At 36.1% G+C, this 26,345-nt stretch overlaps 1 protein-coding gene across 3 annotated transcripts in view; it reads right to left on the bottom strand.

The window, feature by feature from the left end:
• Positions 1 to 26,345, bottom strand: part of gse1b (Gse1 coiled-coil protein b) — a 201,476-nt gene that overhangs the window by 65,162 nt on the left and 109,969 nt on the right. Inside the window, exon 1 of one of the 3 annotated variants that reach the window (XM_059564766.1) lies at positions 5,372 to 5,830. The exons of the other annotated variants lie outside the window; for them this stretch is intronic. Within the exon in view, the coding sequence (XP_059420749.1) occupies positions 5,372 to 5,408 (37 nt within the window). The 5' untranslated portion in view covers positions 5,409 to 5,830. Of the gene's footprint in view, positions 1 to 5,371; positions 5,831 to 26,345 lie in introns of those variants that run through there. 3 annotated transcript variants of the gene reach the window in all.

Below are 26,345 nucleotides of genomic sequence, written 5' to 3'. Positions count from 1 at the left end.
CATCCAAGCTATATTGTGAAGTTTGCATTTTAGTAAGAAAAAGAAAGAGGGAAATTTGTGAATGCATTTAGGAAATTATTAGTAAAGTAGAAGAGGAAGAAGAAACGTGAAACAAATATCCACAGTGTGACCTGCTCTCATGGTAAATCCATAGCCATAGATTTCCCATCATGTGTTCATGACCAACAAGGAACTATGATCTGTTTTTACACTCATATCGACATACAAGCATCCCCACCGCTCCAATTTACAGGCTTCGCATTGACTTGATGAGAAAACATGACTGCAAGGCGATTCTCTCTCATTAACACACTCGTGAACCTCAAAGAAAGAAACATGTATTGGTCATGGCTTTCCTAGCTAATAAGGAAGTGAGAGACCAGTGAGGTTTTTTATTCATGCATTCAAATGCAAATATTGTATGATATGCAATATGCACATACAGTTGACACTAAATTCTTATCGAATGAGTCACATTTCAATCCACTCTAAAACACTACATATAATTCTCTTCATTGCTATGTCATTAAGTAACCCTTCTATCCATTGTAAAATGACAGTAATACTTGTGGTTTAATGATGTAGTAAATGTTTAATAATAAAAATATCTATGGTGGATATCAATAACCGTTTTTTACAAAAGAAAACACATTCAGTAGATTAAAATGCACACAGTAAAAAATTTGTAGAACTTGTATAATCTAACCAAAAATCTCTTGCAGTAGAAAAGACAGGATAACTTGTCTTTCCTGTCACTCTGGCTCCTCTAGAATCCCATCCAGTAAACAAACCTGAAGAAAGCGAACACATAACGCATGTGCTGCCGTGAGAAAGAGCGCTGCAGTTTTAAAGACACCGAAAGGAGAGCGGAAATAATAAAAGATGACAAGAAAACTTTCCTGTTTCTGTGGTGTGAAACTGAAGTGTTATACTTGGTTCTGTGCATCTTCTATAAAATATACTTGAAATTATATGGAACTAGAAACGACACAAACAACCCACTGTTTACTCTATAGCAGGACTCAACGAGTGTGATGTGTGCTAAGCTCGCCTTGTCTCATAACAGAAATGGCTGTGGTTATGCTTATCCACATACCATCTAAATGTCACAAGCCATGTTATCATATGTTTAAATTACTGCATGTTTAAAGGATGCACAACACAGAATGAAAATATTTTTCATCACAGTTCACACATTTAACTCACAAACAGACAATAAGGCAACACATGCAAAGAAAGAGTGCAAACAAGCAGTGTTGGGTGTAATGCATTACTATAGTAAATTATTTTTCCATTGAAAAAAGTAAACTGATTTACTCATTTACTGTTCATATTTAGTTAACTAGAGTTACTTAATAAAGTACTTGCATTACATATTAAAAATAAGTAATTCCAACAGTTCTAAAATCAATATTGAATTTGATATCTAAATTTATCATCTAAAGATAAAATTGAATTGCAGTGTATTTTACCCTGGTGCAGCACGTTTATAAAATGTATTTAAAACTTATTTAACATTTCTTAAGCTTTTCTGTTATTCAGATATTTTGCAGTGTCATTTTATTTGTATATATATATATATATATACACAGAGAGAGAGAGAGAGAGAGAGAATTTTGATTTTGATTTACTTTTTTTAAAAGTATTACAGTTTTTTTAAAGCTAAAAGGCTCAAACTAAAAGAATTAGGAGGTTCATTTTTATTGACATGCATCAAGGTTAATAGGGATTTTAAACTGTAATTAAGGATTTAAATAATTAAGTTACTTTTTAAGTAAATTACTTTTCAGACAGAGTAATTAGAAAAGTTATTTAAATATTGATTATGTTACTAGTAATTAATTACTTTTTTAAAGTAACCAAACACCACAGCATGAAAATAGACCCTTAAGAAACAAAAATTTACGGAAATAAACATAATGCGAAATATAATGTGTTATATTACATAATACATTTCTATATATTACAGTTGTGCTGAAGAGCAGAACCTGATCGATTGTCCAAACACCATTAAGACTATATATTACTTTATTTAAAGGGGTCATATGATGTGATTTCAAGTTTTACTTTCTCTTTTGGGTGTTACAAGCTGTTCGTGCATAGATAAGATCCCTAAAGTTACAAAGACTGCAGTTTCAAACCCAAAGAGAAATTCTATAAAAGTTAAGACTCGTCCAAGTCCTCCTAAAACGCCTCGTTTAAACTTACCCCCACATGTCTATGTCACAATGTGGGAAGATTTGCATAACACCGCCCAAATGTTAATACAAAGAAAGAAGTTGTAATTTTGATTCTCGCTGTAGTATTGTGGCTTCCACCATGTTGTGGAGACAAATGATGTGTGTTTCGTTGTGAAAGCGAAAATACTTTGTTTGGTCTTCCAAAAGAGGACACAAGTGGTTAAGTTGTATTTAGATCACTGTTCCATACCAGTCAACCCAAGCATTGAAATGTGTGCAACGCATTTTATGGAGGACTGTTTCCTTATCCTGGGAGAGAAGACCACAATGCCGGCTGTTCTGATTCACAGTCTGTAAGTACGTTTACATATTTAAAGGATTTGCCACTGATAATTCAAAAGCAAGTTTTGAGCAGTTTAGATTTGGCTTGTTCTTTGTTGTTTGCAGACTTGTTTTACGTTTGTTGATGCATGTTGCAATGCAATGCATAAAAAGACAATGTAAGTCATTATAATCTGTAATTATGTCTCCAGTGGATGTAACAAATGCCTCGTTTGTAATGGGTTTTATTGTTATTGTCTTGTCGCGCCGGTGTTCTGACCGGGACATGCCATCACAGTATGGCAAGGGCATAACATTTCTGTCACATGCTTGAGGCATTTGGACAATCACAAAGCACTGGATATCTTGCCAATCAGAGCACACCTCGCTTTTCAGACCGATGAGCTTTGTAAAAGATGATGCATTTCAGAAAAGATGGGCATAGAGGAGAAACAATTATGTACTGTATGAAAATAATGTGTTTTAACCACATAAACACTTTCCATTACACCAACTACACCAAATAATGTTCTTTTTAGCAAAATCATATGACTCCTTTAATAATTAATGACTGAGCACTTTACAGCACAGTGACAGTTTGTTCACTAAGTGCTTTAGATGAGCAGGTGTGCTTATGCTATTGTAAACTATCTATATTTTAAAATATGAAACATAAAATAAGAAATATATATAAATTATATAAGTAAATATAATGTTACATGTTTTTCGATATATATATGAAAGCAGCAATTATGTAATTATGTAGCTTATGTATTATTCAATATATTATTCAGTATATACTGCTATACCGTTATATCATTTAATATATTGATCGTTTATATATTATGAGATATATTTTCTTTGCCTAATGGGAGAAATGTAACAGAACAATCATTTAGAGTAACTATGATACTTGAGTACTTGGAATCTCACATGAAAAATACTATGAAATCATGGGAAAAATCACATCTGACAAGAACATGCAAAGATAACTGAGCCCTTAAGTGGCCAAAATGGGGTCAGGGGATTAACAGAGGCTTACAAATTCACAGTGGTGACTGGATAGACATTGGATAGACATTGTCAGAGAGCATTTCTTCATTAGAGTGTATCGAGTCTGATAGCGACTAGCCTGTCTGCCCTGCTACCAGAAACACTAGCAGGCAACAGAAAGAGACCTTCTAGGCCCAGCCTTTTTTCTGATTTGCTGAAAAAATCAGCAGAATAAAGCACTACATTCTCATTGGTAACTCAAAGCATCAACATTTTAAAGCATCAACAATTAATATGGAACTTTGTGAATGATGGATATTCCAGTTCTGTACATTTTTGGTTTTGTGATACCTCCTCTAATCATTAGCGTACTGCAGGCAGTGCTCTCTGTCTCTCTCCTCTGTTCCTTTAATGTGCCTCTTTTTTTTTGTCAAGTAATCATTGAAGAACCCGTGCGTCTGACACTGTCTCCAAGGCAACCGTGCTTCAGATGGGAAGTCAAGCAATGTGTGTACGTGAGACACACACACACACACACACACACACACACACAACAGTGCTTTTGACAGAACGCAAGGCCGAATGTACACAAGATGATCTGACACAGTTTGCTCTTTTGTGGGCTGTGTGTCTGTTTCAGAGAGATTTCTACACGCACACATGTGTCTGTGAAAAGCTAACTGATCCCTGATCTCTCAATATGACCAAATATCACACACAAGGACACCCTGATAGGCTATTAGGAGGAATTTCCAAAGGAGTTATGGTTAATGATATTTTCTATTCCCTAACTCCACCGCTAATCATAATCCTCAGAGAACACTTTATGCACTTTTACAGTTTTGCAGTGGCAGCTACTGATTTGACTTACATTAAAGCGGCAGCTTTCATCAAACATTCTTTTATTCCCCACATTTAGCACAGCCATGCAAAAAAATGAAATCAACAGAGAGATTCAAATCTATATTAAGGTCTTTTCATGTTCTGTTTATTGGATTGTGCAGTCATATCTGTCTGTGCTTATTAATAATCATGAGCTCACTTATAGTCTGGCCCATACAGACTCTCATTCTCATTAATTATTCATGTGTAGTAAGTGTCAGCTTAGCAGACCTTCTGTCAGAGGGCAGGGTGAAGATCTGCCCCACATTGCCCTCAACACCTTAACACACACACACACGCACACACACACACACACACACACACACACACACACACACACACACACACACACACACACACACACACACACACACAGAGAGAGCGTCCACTCGTCCATCACGAGGAGGCAGAGAGTGTTTCCTACACAAACACAACAGTCTAAGCTAAGTTTTTTTTTTTATCACACATGATCTTGGACTGACCATTCATCATCCAACGTTTCAGGTGAAGCAACACAGAATCATAATTTTAATTTTCACACAATCTCAGCCTCTCGAAAGAAGACTGTAACACTATCATGAGACTGCTTTATTAAATAAATTAGTGCTATGAGTGTGTGCTTGATATTTGCCTAAATTAACTCTTGACTTCAAGATTATAAAACTTTAAATTTAAATATTTCAAAAATAAAACCATACACACAAAACAGGTTTCTGGTACAATACAAAAAGTTACATTTTGAATAATTGTGGTAGTATTTGTTATATTGTGTTTAGTGCTGTATTACAGTAATGGAAATCTAATGGCAATCACAGTTAAAAAAGCATTTAAAAATAAATGATACTGGCATAACCACCCCCTCCACACACATACACAACTTAACACACCTTCGCAGTCACTAAAGAATCACACGTGGTGAAGATGTGTTTCTGATTTGGTTACCTTATAAAGTAACTTGAGGAGAACACACACATGTGATTTTGAAATAAACTCACCTGGTAGGTAGTAAAGAGGTGCTTTTAGTCCAAACATGGTCTCTGTTATAGTGTCATGTTGCTGTGTGCTAAAGTCAGGAGGTATGGCACGTACCGACCCGTCCAGCAGAGAGATCTGCCCCGTGCACCCAAAGGTTCGTGGCTAACAGACCTCACAAGTCAACCTGTCATGTCTGAACTGCCCGACTCACAGGTTGATAGAGGGTGATCTGTGTGTGCATGTGTGCAGGGTCAGTTGGAGGGTCATCAACAAGCCAAACCCAACCAAAAAAAGAAAAAAGAAAAAGAAAACTCGCTGTAATTGAGTTTTATTGTTTCATGCCAAAAAAGCGATATAAATAATCCTTCTAGAGGCTTGTCCTGCGACGGCGAGTCTCTTCCTCCATCCCAGGATGAGGATTTGTAGAGAAAGCGGCTGTCTTCCTTACTCAGTCTCTCTCTCCTCTTGCACTCATTCAGCGTCTTCTAGAAGCATGAGGGGGAGGAGGAGAAACCCCTCAGGATAAAGCATGGATGGCAGGGGAGGAGGGGAGAGAGAGAGAGTCAAAAAGGGAAGTGGTTGTGCCCGCTGATGGTTCCTCCCATGAGCATCATTATCAGTACAGTGGGATGGTGCAGAAATGGCACATGATTGGTCTATAGAGCAGGGCGGTGACACAGGGGCATTATTCAGCATTGAGGGCATCTGTTCACACCCCTTCTCCCATGGATCTGCCCTTAAACGGTGTCATCTTAACCTGCAGAACATCTGAGCCTCACACATTTAGACTGATGGTGAAAACAACAGCTGGTTCACACACACATACAAACACGCACACACACATAGAGCATTTCCAGGGTGGCGTGACGATACAACGGGATGAGCGCAAGACAACGTGAACACAACAGATTTTCTTTTGGTGTTTTTTTTTCTTGCTTCTTTTTTTCTCTCAATTTCAGTTTCAGTGTCAAAGTAATTTACTGACATGATTGTTTCACATGCCATACTGCCAGCGCATCAATACACAGGCTGAAAGAAGAGAGATAAAATAAAATAAAATATACAATATACAGTACAATATTCAAATACAATAAAAAAATATTGTATGTAAACAATTATGCAATTATGCCCTATTTCTCTCTTTATCTCTTATGGCTTTGAAACGTGTCTTTCTTGTCATGACCCAGTCAGTTCCCACCCTCCAACCACACACACACACACACACACTCGCGCAGTGGGTGGGGGTTTAACTATCTGCTGCGGAGCTGCAGAGCAGAACAAAATCAGCAGGAGAGAGATACAGAAAGGAGAAAAGATGAAGAAACAGAGTCAGACTAGTCCTGCTGAGAACACTTTGAGTGAGCTGCACACACACAGGAGAGACACTAGACTTAGCCTATCTTCTTTTTTTTCATAAAAATATTAGTAAACACCACAGCCACACCCAAACCATAAAAGAAAATGTTTAACATGATTTATGATTCATTTATGATGGTTTGCAAAAAAAAATTGGTAGCAGGTACACAATGGGATCCATTTCCCTCTAAGAAAGATGATTGTTTTACTTGTAAAAATAAAATAATGTTTATGTGTAATGATCTAGCCATACAAGGCATGGGTGTCTGAACAGACTGTGACTGAAAAGGTTTATAGAGACACTGGAGATCAGTGCATGCTACCAACACTCTTATGTCTGCTCAAGTCAGGTGTGACATCCATATAAAAACTGATTCATCTGAGAAACACAGCAGTTTCTACAATCTGTTCTCAGAGCATAAAGCAATTGGTCCCTTGCCTCTTCAGTCTAAACATACAGTAATAGCAGCTCACTAAAACATAGACTGGGTCATTTCCTGCTGATCTCAAATGTCTTTACTGTGTTGAACAGGCTCAGTTTGATTTCCCAGAGGAAAGAAAAATCAAAAGTGAGATCTGATTAATATCTCAAATATTTCTCCTAGACTGAAATGAGATTATTTTAATATAAACTGGAGACTTTTGCTTGAGAAAAAAAAAAAACTCTAAAAAAGTGTTTGATGTTATTGAGACAGTGTTTTGTTATTTGATGACAGTGTTTTTTTAGTTTAGGAGAAAAGTCTGAGCACAGTGTGTAAACTTTTTTGTTTGTATTTTACTTCTTGAGGAGACAAATGAGAAAGATCTTTATTTAAGGAGTATTGTATTAAATGTATGTAAAAAAAAAAAAATGAAATCCAGATAGATCCTTTTAGTGGGTTTAAAGTATGTATTTATCTCATTTATAACCATATACTGTAGTCATACTGCTACTGTATATATTGTAACTATTTATGTAATGAACCTTGTCCTTCAGCCTGTTTTACAAAAGAAGATATATATATTTTATTATTATTATTATTATTATTATTTTACATTTTAATGTATTTTATAAAGTAAATTAATTGACTCACACATAAATACATTATAGCTATAAAATACTTTTTTTTTTTTTTACAAAATATATTCTCTTTTAGGGTGACTATTACCATCTGTCTAGGGACTGCAGGTGAAAAATAGCCTTCTGGTTAACTCTGCCATATTGACAGAAATATTTATTAATATGCATTGTCCCTTTAATAAATAAATAAATAAACAAACAAACACTTTTGTTTTTTCCCCCATTATTGATGGTGCTCACGACCCCTAGCACCTAGCGGATTGCTGTTGAAAAGACAACAGCAATCCGGCGCAGAGAAAATAAAGCTAAAGACGATAAAAAAATTTTTTTTTAAATGGCATAAAATTGGCTTGATGTTGGATGTACAATATTTGAAAATTTAGGGACCGTCTCTAAAGTTACATGTGATATTGTTATACACTTTTCTAATGTCAATAGCATTTGAAAAAGACTTAACAGTCATAAGAAAACTCTAAACTGTTCATCTAGGTGTCAACTACAATGTACACCTTTCAAATGTTTTATATTAATTAAAATAAACTGTAAATCTTATGTAAATTATGCTACTTTTTCACAACGAATGGGCTCAAATTCACTTAATCTTTCATTTTTGGCCACCCTTTTATTATACATGACACAGCCTCTATAATTTCTTCAACAAAAAAACATGTGGACATCACAACCCTTAAAAAAAAATAAACCACGGTTTTATCGTTGTAAAATTGCTTAATTTTCTTTTGCATGATTTCTGAATGCTTGAGACTATAAAATCAATTTGAGAACTGTATTAATAAAGTCATATCCATAAGTAACTGTCGAAAGCTACAATTGTAATTTGTAAACAATACATTTTTGATATATATTTATTAAATTTTTTATTTAATTAAACTTCTGTTTTTACCCATATAGCAGTTTTTTTTATTTATTTATTATATTTAAGGAAGGGGCACATCAATATAATCCTGCTTAGGGCACCCATTTGGCCAGCAGCAGACCTGATAAAATGTAGCAAATCTACTCAAAGAAAAGTGACCCTCCAATTAAAGATGACAACGGTAGCATTTACAATGTTCTGTTTCTTTGTTTGGTTTAGCCATTTGCAGATTAACTTTGTAAAAAAACAAACAAACAAACAAAACAAACACTTTATTCACTTCTGCACTTTATTGTTTTTCAGTAACTTCTTTATATGTGTTTAATTATTTTTTTGTACTTTTTAATATACCATTTTATAATGCTGAAAAATAGCTTTATAACGAACTAGTAGTGTACTGGTAATGTATTTCTAACACAAGAATATCATTCTATTGTTTTTTGTCACACTGCGCCGCTCGCGTCAGCTGTAGAATAGAACCCATTATAATCAGTAATGCTGTCTACACTGGATGCAGTAAACTGATGCCTCATTCTATTTATGACGTGCTGACACCAGTGGCGATTTCTCCATTAGGACGATTTGGCGACGCACCACCAAAGGAAAGGGAGGGATTTTTTTTCTTTTACGTTCAACCACATTATTATGCTAGCTTTCACTATTCTAGACTGTTTGTGCTGCCTCTAAATAGTTCAATCAGCGTCTAGTCATGTTTTGGGTAGTACCGCCCCTTTTTGGGTGATTTCTGTCAGACTGAGAATCACCCCGAGTGCTCTCAATGACTGCCATTCAAAGATCATTTTTATCGAACTGCAGTCACTGCAATGCAATCTCAAGGAGTTCTGGGAGGGCTAGCCCTAACATGCTTTCGTCATCATTGGTAACCTTAACTTGTGCAACGACTGGTGGGAACAGTGACATCCAATAATATTTAAAAACTATTTTGAATTTAACAACAAGAAAAAATAAAGAAAAACTACTTTAATATCTTTATCAAATGTGAAAAAAATCAACCGAGAGATGGAGACAGCTATGCCTTTTTCAACTGAACTTGATCGACATCACGGCGAACGTTACCTCAGCGCAGATTAATTCTATGGTCTCATTGAAAGAAATACCATTCATTCATTGTAGCAATAAGGATAAATTGGCAATTAAAGAATTAGGACAACCAAGACGAAATTTAAACATAAAACAAGTATCTACAAAGGGCGGGAAATCGTATGGACCTCGCATGGACAACTACAGGTGTCATCGAAATGCTTCATCTCTCAGAGAAGGTGAAAAAACACAAAAGAGCAAAGATGCATATGGATAGTAGGGAGTAGTGTATAATATAAGTGATTAATTTAAGTAAGCAGTGTAATGTAAGTGAGGAATGTGATATAAATGAGCAGTGTAATATAACTGAGTTGTGTAAACAGTGATTTATGTGACTTCTATTATTGCTTATTAAACTGAAATCGAAGTAAAAAGTTTTTTTTTTTTTGGAAAAACCACATCCTGGCGTCAGTCTTCATTTGCTACTGAATTGTGTTAACACGCATATAGAAACATAAGGAGAGCAAGAGATTGATTCCTAATCTCAGTTTATTTTTAATTAATACTATAGTAGTTCAGTTTGCTTTACATCTCTAACTAGCCGTTAATTTATCAATTGAATGGGTGACCTATCCTCATTAATCGAGCAAACATTTGCCCCCCCCCCTGAGAGAACTGGCAGGAGCCGCTACTGGCTGACACAAAGTTCAAATGATTTTTCAAATCACTTTGTCGCGTCCTGTTGGTGTCAGCATAGTTCGTCAGTAATGTAGAAGATTGAAAAGTTAGTATCTTTCTGCAGTCCAATATTTGGTGGTTGCTTGAGTTTGTTAGTTGGAGAGACTCAATGCTAAGTGAATAAACATCAATGTCCCCGTCTTTTACTCACTCAATATATATATTCTGTTTATTATAGGTTATATACTTGTACTTTATATACAGTACCTATCAAAATTTGGAGACACAAATGGAAAGTGTGTCCAAACTTTTGACCATACTGTACTATAATATAGCCTACACATAAAAAATATTGGCCGATATATCGGTATCGGTCGTATTATACTGCCTGATATCGGCATCGCCCCCCAAAAAACTCATATTGGTCAGGCTCCAGTCTACTTTTATTTTCCTGAGGAATTTTAGGAGAAACATCTGAAACACTGCTTGGTATACAATGAGAGATGAATGAGAATCAAACAGAAGTCTTATTAAGCTTAGAAAGAGCAAATTCAGGTCTCGAGTTCAGAGTTGGACTTAGATGAGCTGGTCTCAGCTACAAGGCTGTTATAAGCTATTACATAGAGGCCAAAAGATGCTACCACTAGCAAGTAACTGAAGATAAGACTAATTATTAGGAAAAACACTGTTCCACTGCACCTTAAGCTGCCTCGTAAATTCTGGACTGCCTGCTCACCCTTGTTTGTGTACAAAAGAATTCAGTGGACACCAGACAGATTAAATAAATAGATCAACAAATGTGACTCAAAGCATGTTGTTAAGGGATCTATCTCTGCTCAAACATAATAAACTCAAGCTGACATTTAACCTCTGCCCGAACCTCTCTCTCTTTCATCTAAGCAGTCATGCTTGGGGGCTAGCTGCACGAGCACCATCTCCATATGCTAATTGTGGTCAAGCTCAAAGAATTAATTTGCAACTGTGTCATTACCCATCAGAAGCATCTGAGGGAGGGTGCTAATTATGAAACTGGTGTACTGGGCATAAAACTCTGCACGGGTCATGCCATCAAGCTGTTCTTCAGTAGCAAGAGGCAGAAGGGGATGGAGTACCAAAATCACTTTCAAAAAGGAGGAGATGCAAATGTCTACTGTAAAAAAAAATTTTTTTTTTTTTTTTTTTTTTTGAATACTGAATAGTTGTTTAAATGTAATGTAATGGTCAAATTCTATATATATCTATAAGGCTGAGAAAAATTGAATTCCAGATTTTCAAATAGTTGTATCTTGGCCAAACATTGTCAGATCCTAATAAACTATACACCAATGGAAAGCTTATGTATTCAGCTTTCAGATTACATATAAATCACAATTTTGATAAACTTACACTTAAGACTGGTTTTGTGGGCCAGGGTCACATATGTCTCTGAACATGTTGACTACAGCAATCTCCAATGATCAGTCTTAAAACAAATAGCCATTGTGACACATTAATGCTAAGGAATGTTCACACACAACAAAAACCCGGAATGTGCCCGTGTCTGACCTCGGGGCAAGCAGATGGTGCCACAGTACTCATCACAAGATTTTCCATTTTCTTTAAGGCTGTGGCCTTTAGAGCTCTAGGGTGATTGCTGTGCAGTAATTTATGGTTTTTGTTCCATGGGGTCGACCCTGTTTGCCTCAGTTGAACCTCCAGACGAAAGCAAGGCAGTCTGGGGAACTGCCTCCTTCCTGCCTACTGTCTCCAGAGAGGCTCCAGCTAATTCCCCCTGTGCTCTGCGTAGTGGAGGTGGGACTACTACTTTAGGAGGATAAACCTTTGGTTATGAGTTACTGATATAATCCCTGTGGGTGGAGATGCTCTGATGTAGCTTTATGGATAAATATGTCACATGTGTGGTTCCATTCCATGGAAGTCCCTCTATGCTCCCCTCCCGGACCCACGAGGACACCAACATGCATGCAGAGGGGGAACAGACCAGTCTCTTGAGAAGTGGCACGCTCAGTTTTTAACAGCAGTGGTGAAGAGTCTCCATTCACTTCAGGTGTGCTTTATCACACACCACCAAACCTGGCTGTTTTTACGGCCCTCCTCTCTCACACACTCATTCATGCCAGGAGCCTGGTGAATGGTGGCGATTAATGGACGGGGTGATGATGATAATTAGGGGCATATTGTGACAGATGTGGTTCATATTACAGTGCCAAGCAAGATATCCCCCAGCAGAATACTGCCCATAGGAGAAATTTATTGCTCAGAGGTTGCCTTTCAAAAATTCAGGAGACTTAAATGAGATTCTCATATATCTGTAATTTTAATATCAACAGCATTTCAGCTGTTTCTCCTAAAATTCCTTAGGAGGATGTACTGTAGCATTTGGACCAATTTAAATTAAAACTCACCACAGTTGACTCTCGTGCCTTTTCCTTTGCATTTAAATCTTTATTACAAACAAACCCGTGGGTCTTAAAGAACTTTGTTTTTTTACCACCATAAGTACATATATTATGTTGCCTTGTTTATCTGCTTTTCATTGTTTTAAATCTAGCCAAAAAGCCATGTGTTTACTGTGAAACACAGTAGACCGCTCCTGGAACACACTGGCGGACCGCAACCGCATGCAGTGTGAACGCTCTAATTTCATGCATTTTATTTTATTTATTTAATTTTTGTCTGCATTCTATTTGTGTATTTGTGTCTAAGACTGAATCACAGTCTCTGCTGTTCACTGATCACTCCTGTCAGTTTGATATGTGTGTTCTCCATCTTTACACACACTCCAGTGTTAAGAGCCCCTGATCTATGCAACGTCACCCTGCTCACATGTCTCTTAGCAACCTTATCCATCCAGAAGGGCCATTTATACATTTGGATCTGATCTGTGATTAGCACATGTGTATTTGTGCTATTGCTGAGATGTGACAGACACACTGGCCTTGCCACACATTTCTTCAACCAAAGCAAGTGCAAAAAAAAGTGCAAGTTTTTTTTTCTTTTTTCTTTTTTCTGTGAACATATGGAAACTACCCACTCTGCACTCATCCAAACTCAAGCCCAAGAAATGTAAATCATGTCAGCAGAGTATTAACACAACATGGCTGCCATTATTTGCCTTATTTGTGATTGATATATGAAATAAAATTAAATTGAATAAAATTAAAAGATGTGTTTGGACATGAGCATTATGTCACATTATAGAACACATAAAATTTTCCACCATTGGGTTGAACAGCTCTAAAAATGGTAAGGAACGGTTCCAGTTGGTAGAATGCTTTTAGAATGCTGGTAGAATGTGTGTAGCGTTGACTGATCATGTGTTTGTTGTCAGGCTAGTTTCTCTCTGTAGCTGGTCAATTGCACTACTTGAACGAGGTAAACAGAAATATCTGATCATCCTCCATAAAGCAGTCACTATTTACATTTACATACAGTACTGTATGTAAAGACTTGAATTACCAGTGGAACAACTAACACATTTGCATTATGGGCTCTTCACATTAGAAAACGGAACCAGTAACGGCCGGTTCGGCACAGAACGGAATGTAAAAGTCTACACATGCAGCTTCTGGTCAATGTTTTGGTTTGTAGCTTCACCAAACATTAGCACACCATAATAGATCACATATTTATTTGGAGCAGGTTTTCTCTGTGTTCTGGATTGGATCTGATAAATCAGACTGACAGCTCTTTAATTTTCTTAATTATATTTGAAAAAACATTTGAAAATTTGTGAGTTGTGGAAAAGTTGTGGGCACTGGTAAATTCACAGTATGTCTGCCTCACTAAGTCTCTACTACACCTCTGCCCCCAAAATCATTGCTGAAAATATTAAACAAAAGAAGAAAAAAAAAAGGCTGTTTTGGGTCTGTCTCACTACATTCTTTTGCCATATCTCTAGTATTACTGTCAAACACATGCACATGCATCAAAGGGTGTTCTCTGAGATTCAGAACTCACCACCAAATGAACACAATAACAGATTCTATTTCCCACAATGCCTTTGTTGCCAGAATAGCTGTATTCCTGAATGGACATCTGAAGGCCAAGTAAATGTCCTCTAGCCCCTTCATTCATTTCTGTTGTTACTTTATCCTGTATATGTGAAACAAAGGCTTTTCACTGCACATCATGATGAAATACCATAATAAAACCACTACTGAAATATGGATGTGCAAATATATTTGAGGGTAAATATATTTACTTCTTATATAGAAACACACTTTAGCGAACTTTCATGGTGTCAGATTGATCAGCAAAACATCAAGGTGTCAGATGGATCTACCCCAGGCTCTCTCTGTCTCTCTCTCTCTCTCTCACACACACACACACACACACACACACAATCTTTCCTTCTCTCCTCTCACTGGGCGATCAGCACGCAGTGACAAAGCAATGAGACGGGTAAACACACCATGATCTATGTGGCTTTCAGGCAAGTAATGAGCTGTCAAACACACTCTGTTCTCTTGCGGTCAGATCTGCTCATCCATGTGTGTGTGTGTGTGTGTTTTATTCCAATACAAACGAAAACAACATCACTACTGATTTCAAACTGTACCTCAGTCACATGACCTCACAGCTTTGAAAGTTCTAACCCCAGAACAATGATCTTTCATCTATTTAATTGTTTCACAGTACACAGTTCAAAGGCTAGTGGAAGTGATAGGCTAAATATAGGCTAAATATCTTTTAAAATATCTTTGCCTCACAGCAGCCATCTTTGCCTCATTGTAACAACAACATTTTGGTTATATAGGTGCTTACCAAAAAAAGCAGGATCTCAGGTCAGGGTGGTCCACTGATAATATTCACACTGAATTTTATCAACCAAGTCACATAGTTTACTAGCCCATATATGCATTAATATAGAAATCAATTCATGTGAAGCACATGTATATACAGTATCCAAGCCACTGAGAGAGAGTTGCAACAATGGAAGTCAGAAATTCTTGATCGTCACGTGATTCAAAACTGTAATATCTGTAAAATATTGTAAAAAAAACGCTATATATATATATATATATATGTAACAACAACAACAAAAAAAGTTTTAACAGTAATTTCCCATACTATATACAGGGAAAAACTGTCAAATATCTGACCAGACATTTCATGTAATTTTGCAGTAAAATGCTGTTAACTATACAATTTTTAGAAGTAAAATACATTATATATATTTCTAGAGTGCCATCTGTTAGCTTAGATAATTTAGAAGTTTCATCTGTTCTTGTTGAGATACATAGCTGAGTATCATCAGCATAACAGTGAAAACTAATCCAATATTTTCTAATAATATTACCCAGGGGCAATATGTATATTGAAAATAGAAGGGGACATAGAACAGATCCTTGTGGCACTCCATATTTTACTTTGACTCCCCATTTAAAATAAGCAAAGTGGTAGCAATCAGACAGGTAGGATCTAACCATCTTAAAGCCTGTCCTTGAATACCTCTATAGGTTTGTAATCGATCTATGAGTATGTCATGACCTGTGGTGTTGAACGCAGCACTAATACCAAGTTAAACTAGCAATGAGATGCAGCTTTGGTCTGACGAAAGAAACAAGTCATTTGTAATTTTAACAAGGGCAGTTTCTGTGCTATGGTGGGGCCTGAAACCTGACTGAAATTCTTCATAGAGATCATGTATTTGCAAGAAGGAGTACAGCTGAGCAGACACAACTTTAAATGTTTTTTAGACATAAATGGAAGCTTTGAAATGGCCTAGATATAGCGATCAGTTAATAATATTGAGGAGCGGTTCTTCGGCTACAGGTAACAACCCTTTCAGTAATTTAGTGAGTACAGGATCTAATAAACATGTTGTTGGAAGTTTATTTAGCTCTTCCTGTCCTATGGTGTAAACCACTGCAGTTTTTGTTTGGGTGCAATGAATGAAGCTGAAGTATAAGATGCTGTAGAATCTACATTTGTTATTGTATTTCTGATGTTATCTATTTTATCAGTGAAGAAATTTATAAAGTCATTACCATTAAACTGTGAAGGAATATTTAGATCGGGTGGTGTCTGGTTATTCATTAATCAAACCACTGGCTAAATAAAAACCTTTAATTGTTTTAGTTATTTTCTATGAGTGTGTGGATATGATGGACATACTGTTTTTCCATGCAATTCTTAAAACTTACAAGTTAGTTTTTCTCTATTTGCACTCAAGATTACGAGTTTCTTCTTGAGAGAATGGGTATTACTGTTGTACCATGGTGCAGTACGTATTTCTCCAACTTTTTTCAATTTGATGGGGGCAACAGCTTCTAATTTATTAGAGAATATAGTGCCCATGTTGCTAGTCATTTCATATAGTTCATGTGTATTTATTGGTACACAGACGAGTAGAGATAAATCAGACAGGTTATTTCTAAACCTATTTTTAGTGGTTGGAACAATAGTTCATTCATTCATGACCTCTAAACTGGTCTAATGTAATGCACTGCTAGGTGGTTATCCTGCATCCTCAATAAACAAGCTACAGGTAGTCCAAAATGCAGTGGCTAGAGTCCTTACTAGGTCAAGAAATTATTATCATATTACCCCAATTTTACAGTCTCTACACTGGCTAACTATTAAGTTCCATATCAGTTACAAAATATTATTACTTACCTATAAGGCCCTTAATAGGTTAGGTCCTGCATTCCTAACTAGCCTTCTACCATGCTACAATCTATCACGCTCCCTAAGGTTGAAAAAAGGAGGTAGAGTTTTTTGGCTCCCAAACTCTGGAAAAGCCTTCCTGATAACGTTTGGGGTTCAGACACACTCTCTCTGTTTAAACCTAGATTAAAGACATATCTCTTTTCCCAAGCATTCAAATAATGCATCTCATAGACTTGTCCTGCTGTTACATCTTATCAAATGCACATTACTATTCTTTACCTTGGGTTAAACAAATCAATTTAGCTTGGTTGGAACAGCAGCTATGTTAATTATGCTTCTCTGTTTCTGCTGTAAATAGGATTTACACAAACTTCAGTCTGGATCTAGAACACCTGAGAGGAGATGATGCCAACCCCTCAGAGGACCTCAAAAGATGTCAACTTTGAAACAACATACAGAACTACCAAACTTTGCTATAAGTTTGATAGCAACATATAATAATTACTGTTAGTGGAATTCATAGTCTGTTTGATTACGCTTTTAATAGATTTTTCCAAACATTTCTGCCATATGTACATTTACTGACATAGTCACCATTGATAAGCTACTACCAAATATATTGTAAATATACATATTGCCGTTAAGGGTTTCTTATTTAAAGCAATGGAGAACCCTGCACTTTGAAAAGAGACACCAAAGTGTCCTGACCAAGCATCAATACATGAAGAGTTGGGAGTGAGACTGTGTTCACTGTTGTGCTGATGATACTCAGCTCTATATTTCTATTTTTCATGGCCCAAAAAAAAGAAAAGAAAAGAGGTGTTAATTAGCAGGCCAAAAATTATTTAATAATCTAGAACACTGTCTAACACTTGACGGCTGTGCTGACAATTCTTCGTCATCAGTTAGGAATTAAAGTGTGCTATTTGATAGCAACATTTCCTTTGAAAGTCTTTTTTCTAGTATTTGTAAAACCAAATTTTTCCTTCCTAAAAATATATATAAATTACGACCTATGCTCTCATTATCAAATGCAGAAACATTAATTAATGCGTTTATTACTTAGATTATGTTAGATTATGTTAGATTATTGTAATTGTAATGCTTTATTGGGTGGTTGCTCTGCACACTTAATAAAAAAACTCCAGTTTGTCCAAAATGCAGCAGCTAGAGTTCTTACTAGAACACGGAAGTATGACCATTTTAGCCTAGTTCTGTCAACACTGCACTGGCTCTCTTCTAAACATCATATACATTTAGCTAATTACTTATAAAGCCCTGAATGGTTTAACTCCTCAGTACTTAAGCGAGCTCTTATCACATTATCCTTATGTACGCAGCGATCTAAAATCTTCGAAAATTTGACCTAGAATATCAAAATTAACTGTGGGCAGCAGATCCTTTTCCTATTTAGCTCCCCAAACTCTGGAACAATCTACCTAGCATTGGCAGACACACTCTGTCAATTTAAATCTAGATTAAAGACCCATCTCTTTAACCTGGCATACACACAAGACATGATCACTTTTCTATAATTCAAATTCATTAAAAGATTATTAAGCTGCATTAATTAGGTCAACCAGAACCGGGAACACTTCCCATAACACCCGATATACTTGTTACATCAGAAGATCGTAAGAAGAGTGGCATCTATGCTAATATTACATTGTTTTATTCTAATTCCCAGGTCACCATAGCCACCCAGATCCAATCTGTATTTAGATAGTTACTGAAGACAGTTACCTAGATCTAATCCCTATCCAGTCCAAATGGTGGATCGGCACCTAGAGATCAGCTCAACAGCCCTGAATGTCATTGGAGATTATTGTCAACTAGACGAACCCTAGACACAGATCCCCTGTGAAGATCTCGTCAGCCATCATCACAAGACAATGAGAAACAGACAAGTCTTTGGCTCAATCTGATGTGCTTTGCTGCCTTGAATTAAACCACACCATGCTGATTTCGTCTGGCCACAGGAGAACTGGCCTCCCGACTGAGCCTAGTTTCTCCAAAGGTTTTTTTCTCCACTTTTGTCAACGATGGAGTTTTGGTTCCTTGCCACTGTCACCTTTGGCATGCTTAGTTGGGGACACAATTTCTGGCAATGTTTTTGATTGCAAAGACACTATCGGAAGAGAACTGAACTGAGCTGGACGATGATTCCACTGAATCAAAAATGAACTGAATTGAACTGATAAACTGACTGTTTTCTATTCTGCTCTTACATTATCAGTGCACGTTTTTCGACACAATCTGTATTGTATAAAGTTCTATATAAATAAAGGTGACTTGACTTGATTTGACACATCACTGATTTAGAGAGACAACTGTGATTTTTAATAATTATTAGACAGTAAATGAATTTATTTACTATATTTACAAAATACATCAACATGTATATGCAGTATGTGTATTATACGTAGTTATATAAGTGTTGTTTTCAAAAGACAAAAACTTCTAATATTTGAGGACTAATGTGGTCAACTATCGTTACCTGCCTTGTGAACATATTTTAGTCTAAAGTGTTTGCTGTTGGTTTGAGAAACTACTGTGCCTTGCAAAAGTCTTTTTGAAGTCTTTTATTTTTGCTGAAGTGTTTTAGTATGAAATATCAGTTTACATTAGAAAACATTCCTTTTGCCATTAATTTTACTAATCCAGTGAGATTTTTTTTTGTATGCACAAGGAGTCTGATAATAGCCAGTGCTCCACACAGAGATCTGATCTCACCATCATCCAGCCCATCTGGGCTTACATGAAGAATCAGACAAAACTTTGACACACTGAATCCAGTAGAATTGTGGCAAAGTCTCCAAGATATATGTGTGTCTGTGTGTGTGTGTGTGTGCGTGTGTGTTCTTACAAGTTGTATGTTAGTCAAGTGCAATCATGTCTTAGGCTACGTTTACACGACAATGATGTAGTCAAAAACGGAAATGTTTTTTGTGTTTTTAAAAGTTTCATGTATACACGACAATGTTTTCAAAATTAAAATGGCCAAAAACGCTGTATTACCTATGCCAGGACAGTAGTTGCCGCTGTCACTTTGTTAGTAAACAGTACCTGTAAGGAAGTGACGATTATATGTTTTATATGATGCATCTCCGCTGTTGGTTGTAATATTGGTGAAGTAAATCCACACTTTGCTGAAGAACTATTAGCAAACTCTTGAGCAGCAACAATAGTACCATGTACTCCGCCATTGTTGCGTATGTTTGTTCTCGATTGCCTTTAAAATATACACGTGCTGCACATCTACATTCCTAAGATGGATGCTGCACACTGGTGGTGGTTTAGGAGATTCCCCCTTTAATGTAATACGCGTAATAGTGCCCAGAAAAGTGCTATATAAATGTAAGGAATTATTATTATTACTAACACATACTATACATGGGCATGACGTCACAATTTTCAAAGATCCTGTTTTGGGTGTTTACACGGAAACGACAAGGGTGGCGTTATAGAAAACTTGTACTGTAAAACCTGTTTTCAAAATTATGCATTTTTAGACCAAAATGCTGCTGTCGTGTAAATGAAATGAAAACATTGTCGTGTAAATGGCCCCTTTATGTTCATTGTGGTTTCAATAATCTCATAGTAACTGAGGGCCTAATGAATCTTAATGACATGATGTTTAAAGTGAATTTCAAGATTATATTAAGTGAAAATTAATCGTGTTTAATGTTTTTGATACTTTTACACATTTAATCATATATTTTCTGTATGTTGACTTTTGTTACACACTTTACAGAAATTGATTTATAATTTATAATTTATAATAATATTGAAAAGCATGCTGTCCTTTTAAAGTCTCCAGTATAGTTTGCTATGCTGCAGAGGAGTGCTCCAGTCACTCACAGAAAGGAGTATGAATGTATGGTTTTCCTACTGGTGTGGAGAGGAGAAAAAAAAATCGAATTTTATTTATTTTATTTCATTATACACATTGTTTCAAAGCAGCTTTACAGAAAATGAATGTTTTTAGTTTACAAATAAGAGGTCTGTTATCAGGAGTGTGCCAAAGTAATGTTCATATGGCAGAAATGTTCTAAAATAAGGCATTATAAATCATGCAATTAGTTTACATCATATATTCAGTAGAAACAATGAACACATTAAAGCAATGATTACATGATGATCAAAATTTCCCTTCTGTTCAGTCTATGGCACTGATATTTGGCGCTAATTCTGGAACCTATTGAGAGGCTCCACGATCCACCATTGGTGTAAAAAACTGGTCCATTGGAGTGAATGGAGATGATGCAACTCTCTCTCTTAACGGCTCTGGTATATATGACCTATTTTGCAATGGCTTTAAATCAAGTGTATCTCTTCCCATCAAATTTTTGGAGTGGTAACAATCTGTTTTATAATTGTCATTTCAGCATATTAATGTGCAATACAACGTAAAAACTCAGAGTGAGAGAGATAGAGAGCAAGACGCCATTTTAGGAAGAGACAGGGCAGAAAAATGGTCTCATAACATGGGAGATGCTCTGGATATGAGTGTGTGCATGAAGGGCACTATTCTGGGCACACCGCCTGGGCAGCAGCAGATGGAACAGAGCTCCAGACCTCCCCCTGCTGTGGTGATGCCAGTCTCAGCCCTGGCACTGCTGTGGGTCTTTTACTCACAGTCCAGAAGCTCCAAATAGGAGGAACTTCCCCTTACCAATGAGAAACTCATCTTCTAAAACCTAAAATGCAACAAACACGCAAATAAAATAAATAAAATAACAATAAATAAATAAAAATAAAATTTCCTAGCAAAATTACAAATAAATAAAATAGAAAATAATTGGCCTTTTCACATTTAAAGTTCTTAACCCTGAGTCATATTGTTTATTATTTATTTGCTTATTAATGAGGTATAGCATTAATGTTTTTGTGACTGCACAAAGTGTTTAAATATATCATGAAGTATTGTTTTGTTTTTGATTCAACCTTCTTCTAACTAATTTGACATAAAAAGTGGCTTTTAAAACAAAATTAATTTACCTACAAAATCACATTTAGCTTATTTTGTAAGTCCAGATACATGAAAATAAAGAAAAATAAGATTCAGAACAAAATTAGTACACAGACTTCACAAACCTAGAAACAAATATTTGCATCAGAATGTTGTTGCCCACAAGCCACTGAACATGGGACACACATTCAGTGTTTCTAGACCCCAGGAATGCTCCAATCACTCCTTCTTTACTTATTTATCTGTTAGCATGAAGTTCAATTACAACCAGATCAGAGAGAGATTAACAGCCTTAACATGCACACTCTAGCTTGGCACATGCAAAGCCAGGGAAAGCATGACGGTCGTTTTCAATCGTGTTAAAACTATAAGCAACCCAATCAAATCCATTTCAATCCAATAAATGCAGTCGTGAGCTGGTGCTCTCTGCTGATCTGAGAAATTTGAGCTGTAGACTTATATGAGAAAACTCTTCTTTTCTCTTAATCTGCATGAGTGCAGTTCCCCTCGCTTTTGTAAGTATTATCGGGTGATGAAGCAGGCTTCAGCGGATGGGATTTGCCAGGATAACCTAGCCATGTTTAAACAATTCCTATTGATGAGACATTAAGAAGCTCAATTGGATTAATTAAGCATGCTGGGAAGGCAGTGAGAGAGCTTTACTCAACATTTATGCTTATGCACAATGATATGTTCAGATATATTACTGACAGTATTAACGTGGATAATTCCAGTGAGGAGTGTTTATTCATAACTTGTTTCTCTCTACTTGATTGGTGCGACAATAGCTCATTATTATTATTATTATTATTATTATTATTATTATATTATATGTGTGTGTGTATATATATATATATATATATATATATATATTAGGGTTGGTAATTTAACTCGTTAATTAGATTAATTAATTATGGAGAAAAAAATAACACGTTAAAATTATTAATGCATTTAACACACTTGCCCGCCCCAGATCTATGTGGATCATCTGCCATTTCATACAGTTTATTGATGGCTACTAATATGAGGCAGAGCAACAACTTACTGCCTGATGGAGCCTAGAAAATGTCCCCAAGATATGGGGCAAAACGCCCGTTTGAGATTGTGTCTCATATTTACATCACATAGTTAAGAAATATCACACAAGCTGTAGGCTAAGTGCAATATAACATGAGTGCAAATGTGATTCTCATCTTATACTACAGTTCATTAAGAAGTTAATATTGTGTTATTTTAGACCCAATGTTGTCTGTTTTGCTCAATTTTGCCAACCAGAAGATAAAGACAAAGCAGAACTGTTCATTTCTGAGCAACCCACAGCGACATTTAATTTCTTAATCCATGTTTTGAATGAATTGGGTGAACCATTTGGCATGTTTAACCATTGGCATATGCGTTGGCTTTGAAGTGGCGATGCACAGACCGATCAGTGCATGACATCAAAGTACTGTAAGAGCAATTCAAATGCACAAGAAGTCGTCTGCTCTATAAGCTCTTGTGGTACTTTGATGTCACACACCGATTGGTCTGATGGTGATGATCCGCTTCAAGTCGAACAAGCCTAATGATTCAATGAACCATTTATAAAAAAAAAACATTTACTGTACTTCACTCCTGAATGAATCAGCCTTTTGAACGAATCAAATTAATCAATAAATGATTCGATGACTTAATCATTAAGAGATTTATCACCACCTACTGGCAGTTTTAGTATATTATTTAGAGTATCATTTCGAATTTTGCCAATATTCGACTGATAGTCAAATCATATGTTTGGGGGTGGTGCAAAATACATTAACAAGAGTCAAGTCAGACATTCAATTATACATCAATCAAACATAATTACTGATGTTAACACATAGGGAAAATGTGTAACGTACACCTTGCAGATATAAAAGGGGGAAATAATGTTTTATGTTTTGATGAACAGATAGCTAACACTTAACGTCGACGAAACCATAACAATTAACAATTTTTTTTTTTTTTTTTTTTTTTTTTACAATAGTGCTCTCATTGTAACGTTAGTCTTAAAAGTTAGCTGTTGATGTTTTGCATGTCTGTTTTGAGTTGCGCGCGCTGAAGATGACCAGTAGAGTGACGCATTTGATAGCAAGTTTTTAATCAGTGGGATTCAACTCATAATTTCATATAGAATATGCTTCGTTATTTATACAACATAACGTTAATATTAAGATATATAGGCTATTTGCAAAAAAGGCCGAGATGCACATGAACATATCTGCGGGGCTCTGAATGCGAAATCCTTTTGTGGACGTGTTTCTGCACATTGTTTCCTGAAGAACAAAAGGAGTTCGCAACTAAACTTTTTTGTATAACAATCCCAGTCATAGTTATTAATATTCTGCATTGTAGTTTAACCTGATTGCGCTGTGCGCTGAAGAGATATCACCGTAGTACGACAATGAAGCACTTGACTCAAAACCAAATGCATCTTATATTAGGTAAATAATATACCCACGATATATATATAGCCTACACCGGTTATATAGATTTTTTTGTCATTGCCATGATATTTGTAGTGTGGGCTTTCGTATTCGCATAGAATTACAACAATTATTAAAACTTTATAACAATAGTTATTGTCTTACAGGCCTTAAGTCTGTTTTTTTAGTAATGTTTGAAAAGAATATAAAGATTATTATTTATTATTAATTATCTGTCATTTGTCTGAGAATGAGCAGTTCCTCAAAATACCAGCAAAATATAAATAAGTTACAGATTTTACAGTGCAGAGAGCTGCACTGTATGATGTCCCTTTGCTTTAACACAACACATAACCTCTTTTGGTTCGTGTTTAGTTTTTAAAAAGAATGACAATGTAAAATACATGCTCTATAAATTGTACATAAATAAATTTTCCTTTACACCTAGCTCATGTCATGACATGGACTAGTCTAATCAGCTAGTTATGTTCTACAAAATAAAGACAAAAGTAGAGTGCATTATTATTTAACATAAATTATTGTGGTGTATCATGGGAGATGACAATGTTAGGGTAAGGGAACTAATTTTAGGGTTACGCTTGAGGCTATGGTTAGGAGCTTGTACACAATTCTTCAATCTATAATTTCTCTGTGATTTTATGGAAGGTTATAGTTAGTGTTTGTATTTTGTGTAGGGTTCAGGTTTGCACTATGTTTCCTTGATAGGAATATTGTGCCAGGATCTAAAAAGATCTCAACAACTTTCTGGGGTGCACCCATGAGAATTCGTCCCAGCTCATGGTTTTTCCCTTTAGAATGTTTTCGGTCGGTGGATTTTCAACAGTCATAAAGAGTCATAAACTGCATCACAACTGAAGACCAGAAAAAGCTAAGAGTTGTATTGATTTCCTACTCAGTAGTGATGTCATCATTGTTGGTTGCCACATGAATTAAACACATAAAAAACCACATAAATTTCCCTCAATGTTTCCGACATGCGCTGATTAAGCCAATCCATCTAAAAGGCAGGAGTCAAACAAAAGCATGCACTGTTTGACACACAACAAATAATGGAGAATCTGTTTCCTCATGCACACTTCGTTTTCACGTAACAAGTTGATTGTGATGCTGTTGTCTGCTGAGCAATACTCATGTGATCTAAAAGGAGAGGAGCCTTTGACATAATAGAGTGTTCATGCTTGTTTTTTAAGCTAAAAGTGAACTACAATCTCTTGCAGATCAATACATTGATGGAGAGGGTGCTGTGTGGAAGAAGCTTCTGTCAATTACTATTCCACAAGTGCAATGTCATTTTAAATTAGAAAGAGACAATACACAAACAAATATACATAATGTCAACAATAATGTCATTGTATGGGATTATTCAGATTTGTTTTTCACTGGAATTACTGAATTACTCTTGCTAATATTGTTAATTGTTATTATTTTGTATGTTAACTAATGCATTATTTATGATGAACCACAGCTATGACCGCTTCAAAGAGCCACCACTACACAGCACTCTAGCTGATTGTAATCCTGTTGCATGGCAAATGCGGAGTGTGCAAAGACAAAAACAATGGGTGTGGAGTTCGGAAACGGAAAATGAACAGAAAATAAATGCAAAAGAGGGAATGAAGTGTCCAAAAGAGGATATAACGTCTAAAAATGACAAATTTTGTGTTCTTGCTGTGACTGGGCATCGCCTTCTTCCGCTGGCAGCATGGCTTCCTGCAAATTGTTTGGGAAAATGGCTTGGTGGAATCCTTGGCTGTTACCTCCCTTGACCAGCAACAACTTAAGTATCCATGTACAAGAAAAGAGAACACTCTCCCTTGAGGGAAGGCATGCTCGTCATATTAAGGCAATGGCGACATGGCTTCATTAACTTCAAGAGATTACAGTCATCGTGCACTGCCAGTCGCATTTGTTCCGGTCAACAACCTGACTGAAG

This window comes from Carassius carassius, chromosome 13 (assembly GCF_963082965.1).
Source record: "Carassius carassius chromosome 13, fCarCar2.1, whole genome shotgun sequence".
Classification (NCBI taxonomy): Eukaryota; Metazoa; Chordata; class Actinopteri; order Cypriniformes; family Cyprinidae; genus Carassius; species Carassius carassius.
This window is presented reverse-complemented; position numbering and strand designations above follow the sequence as displayed.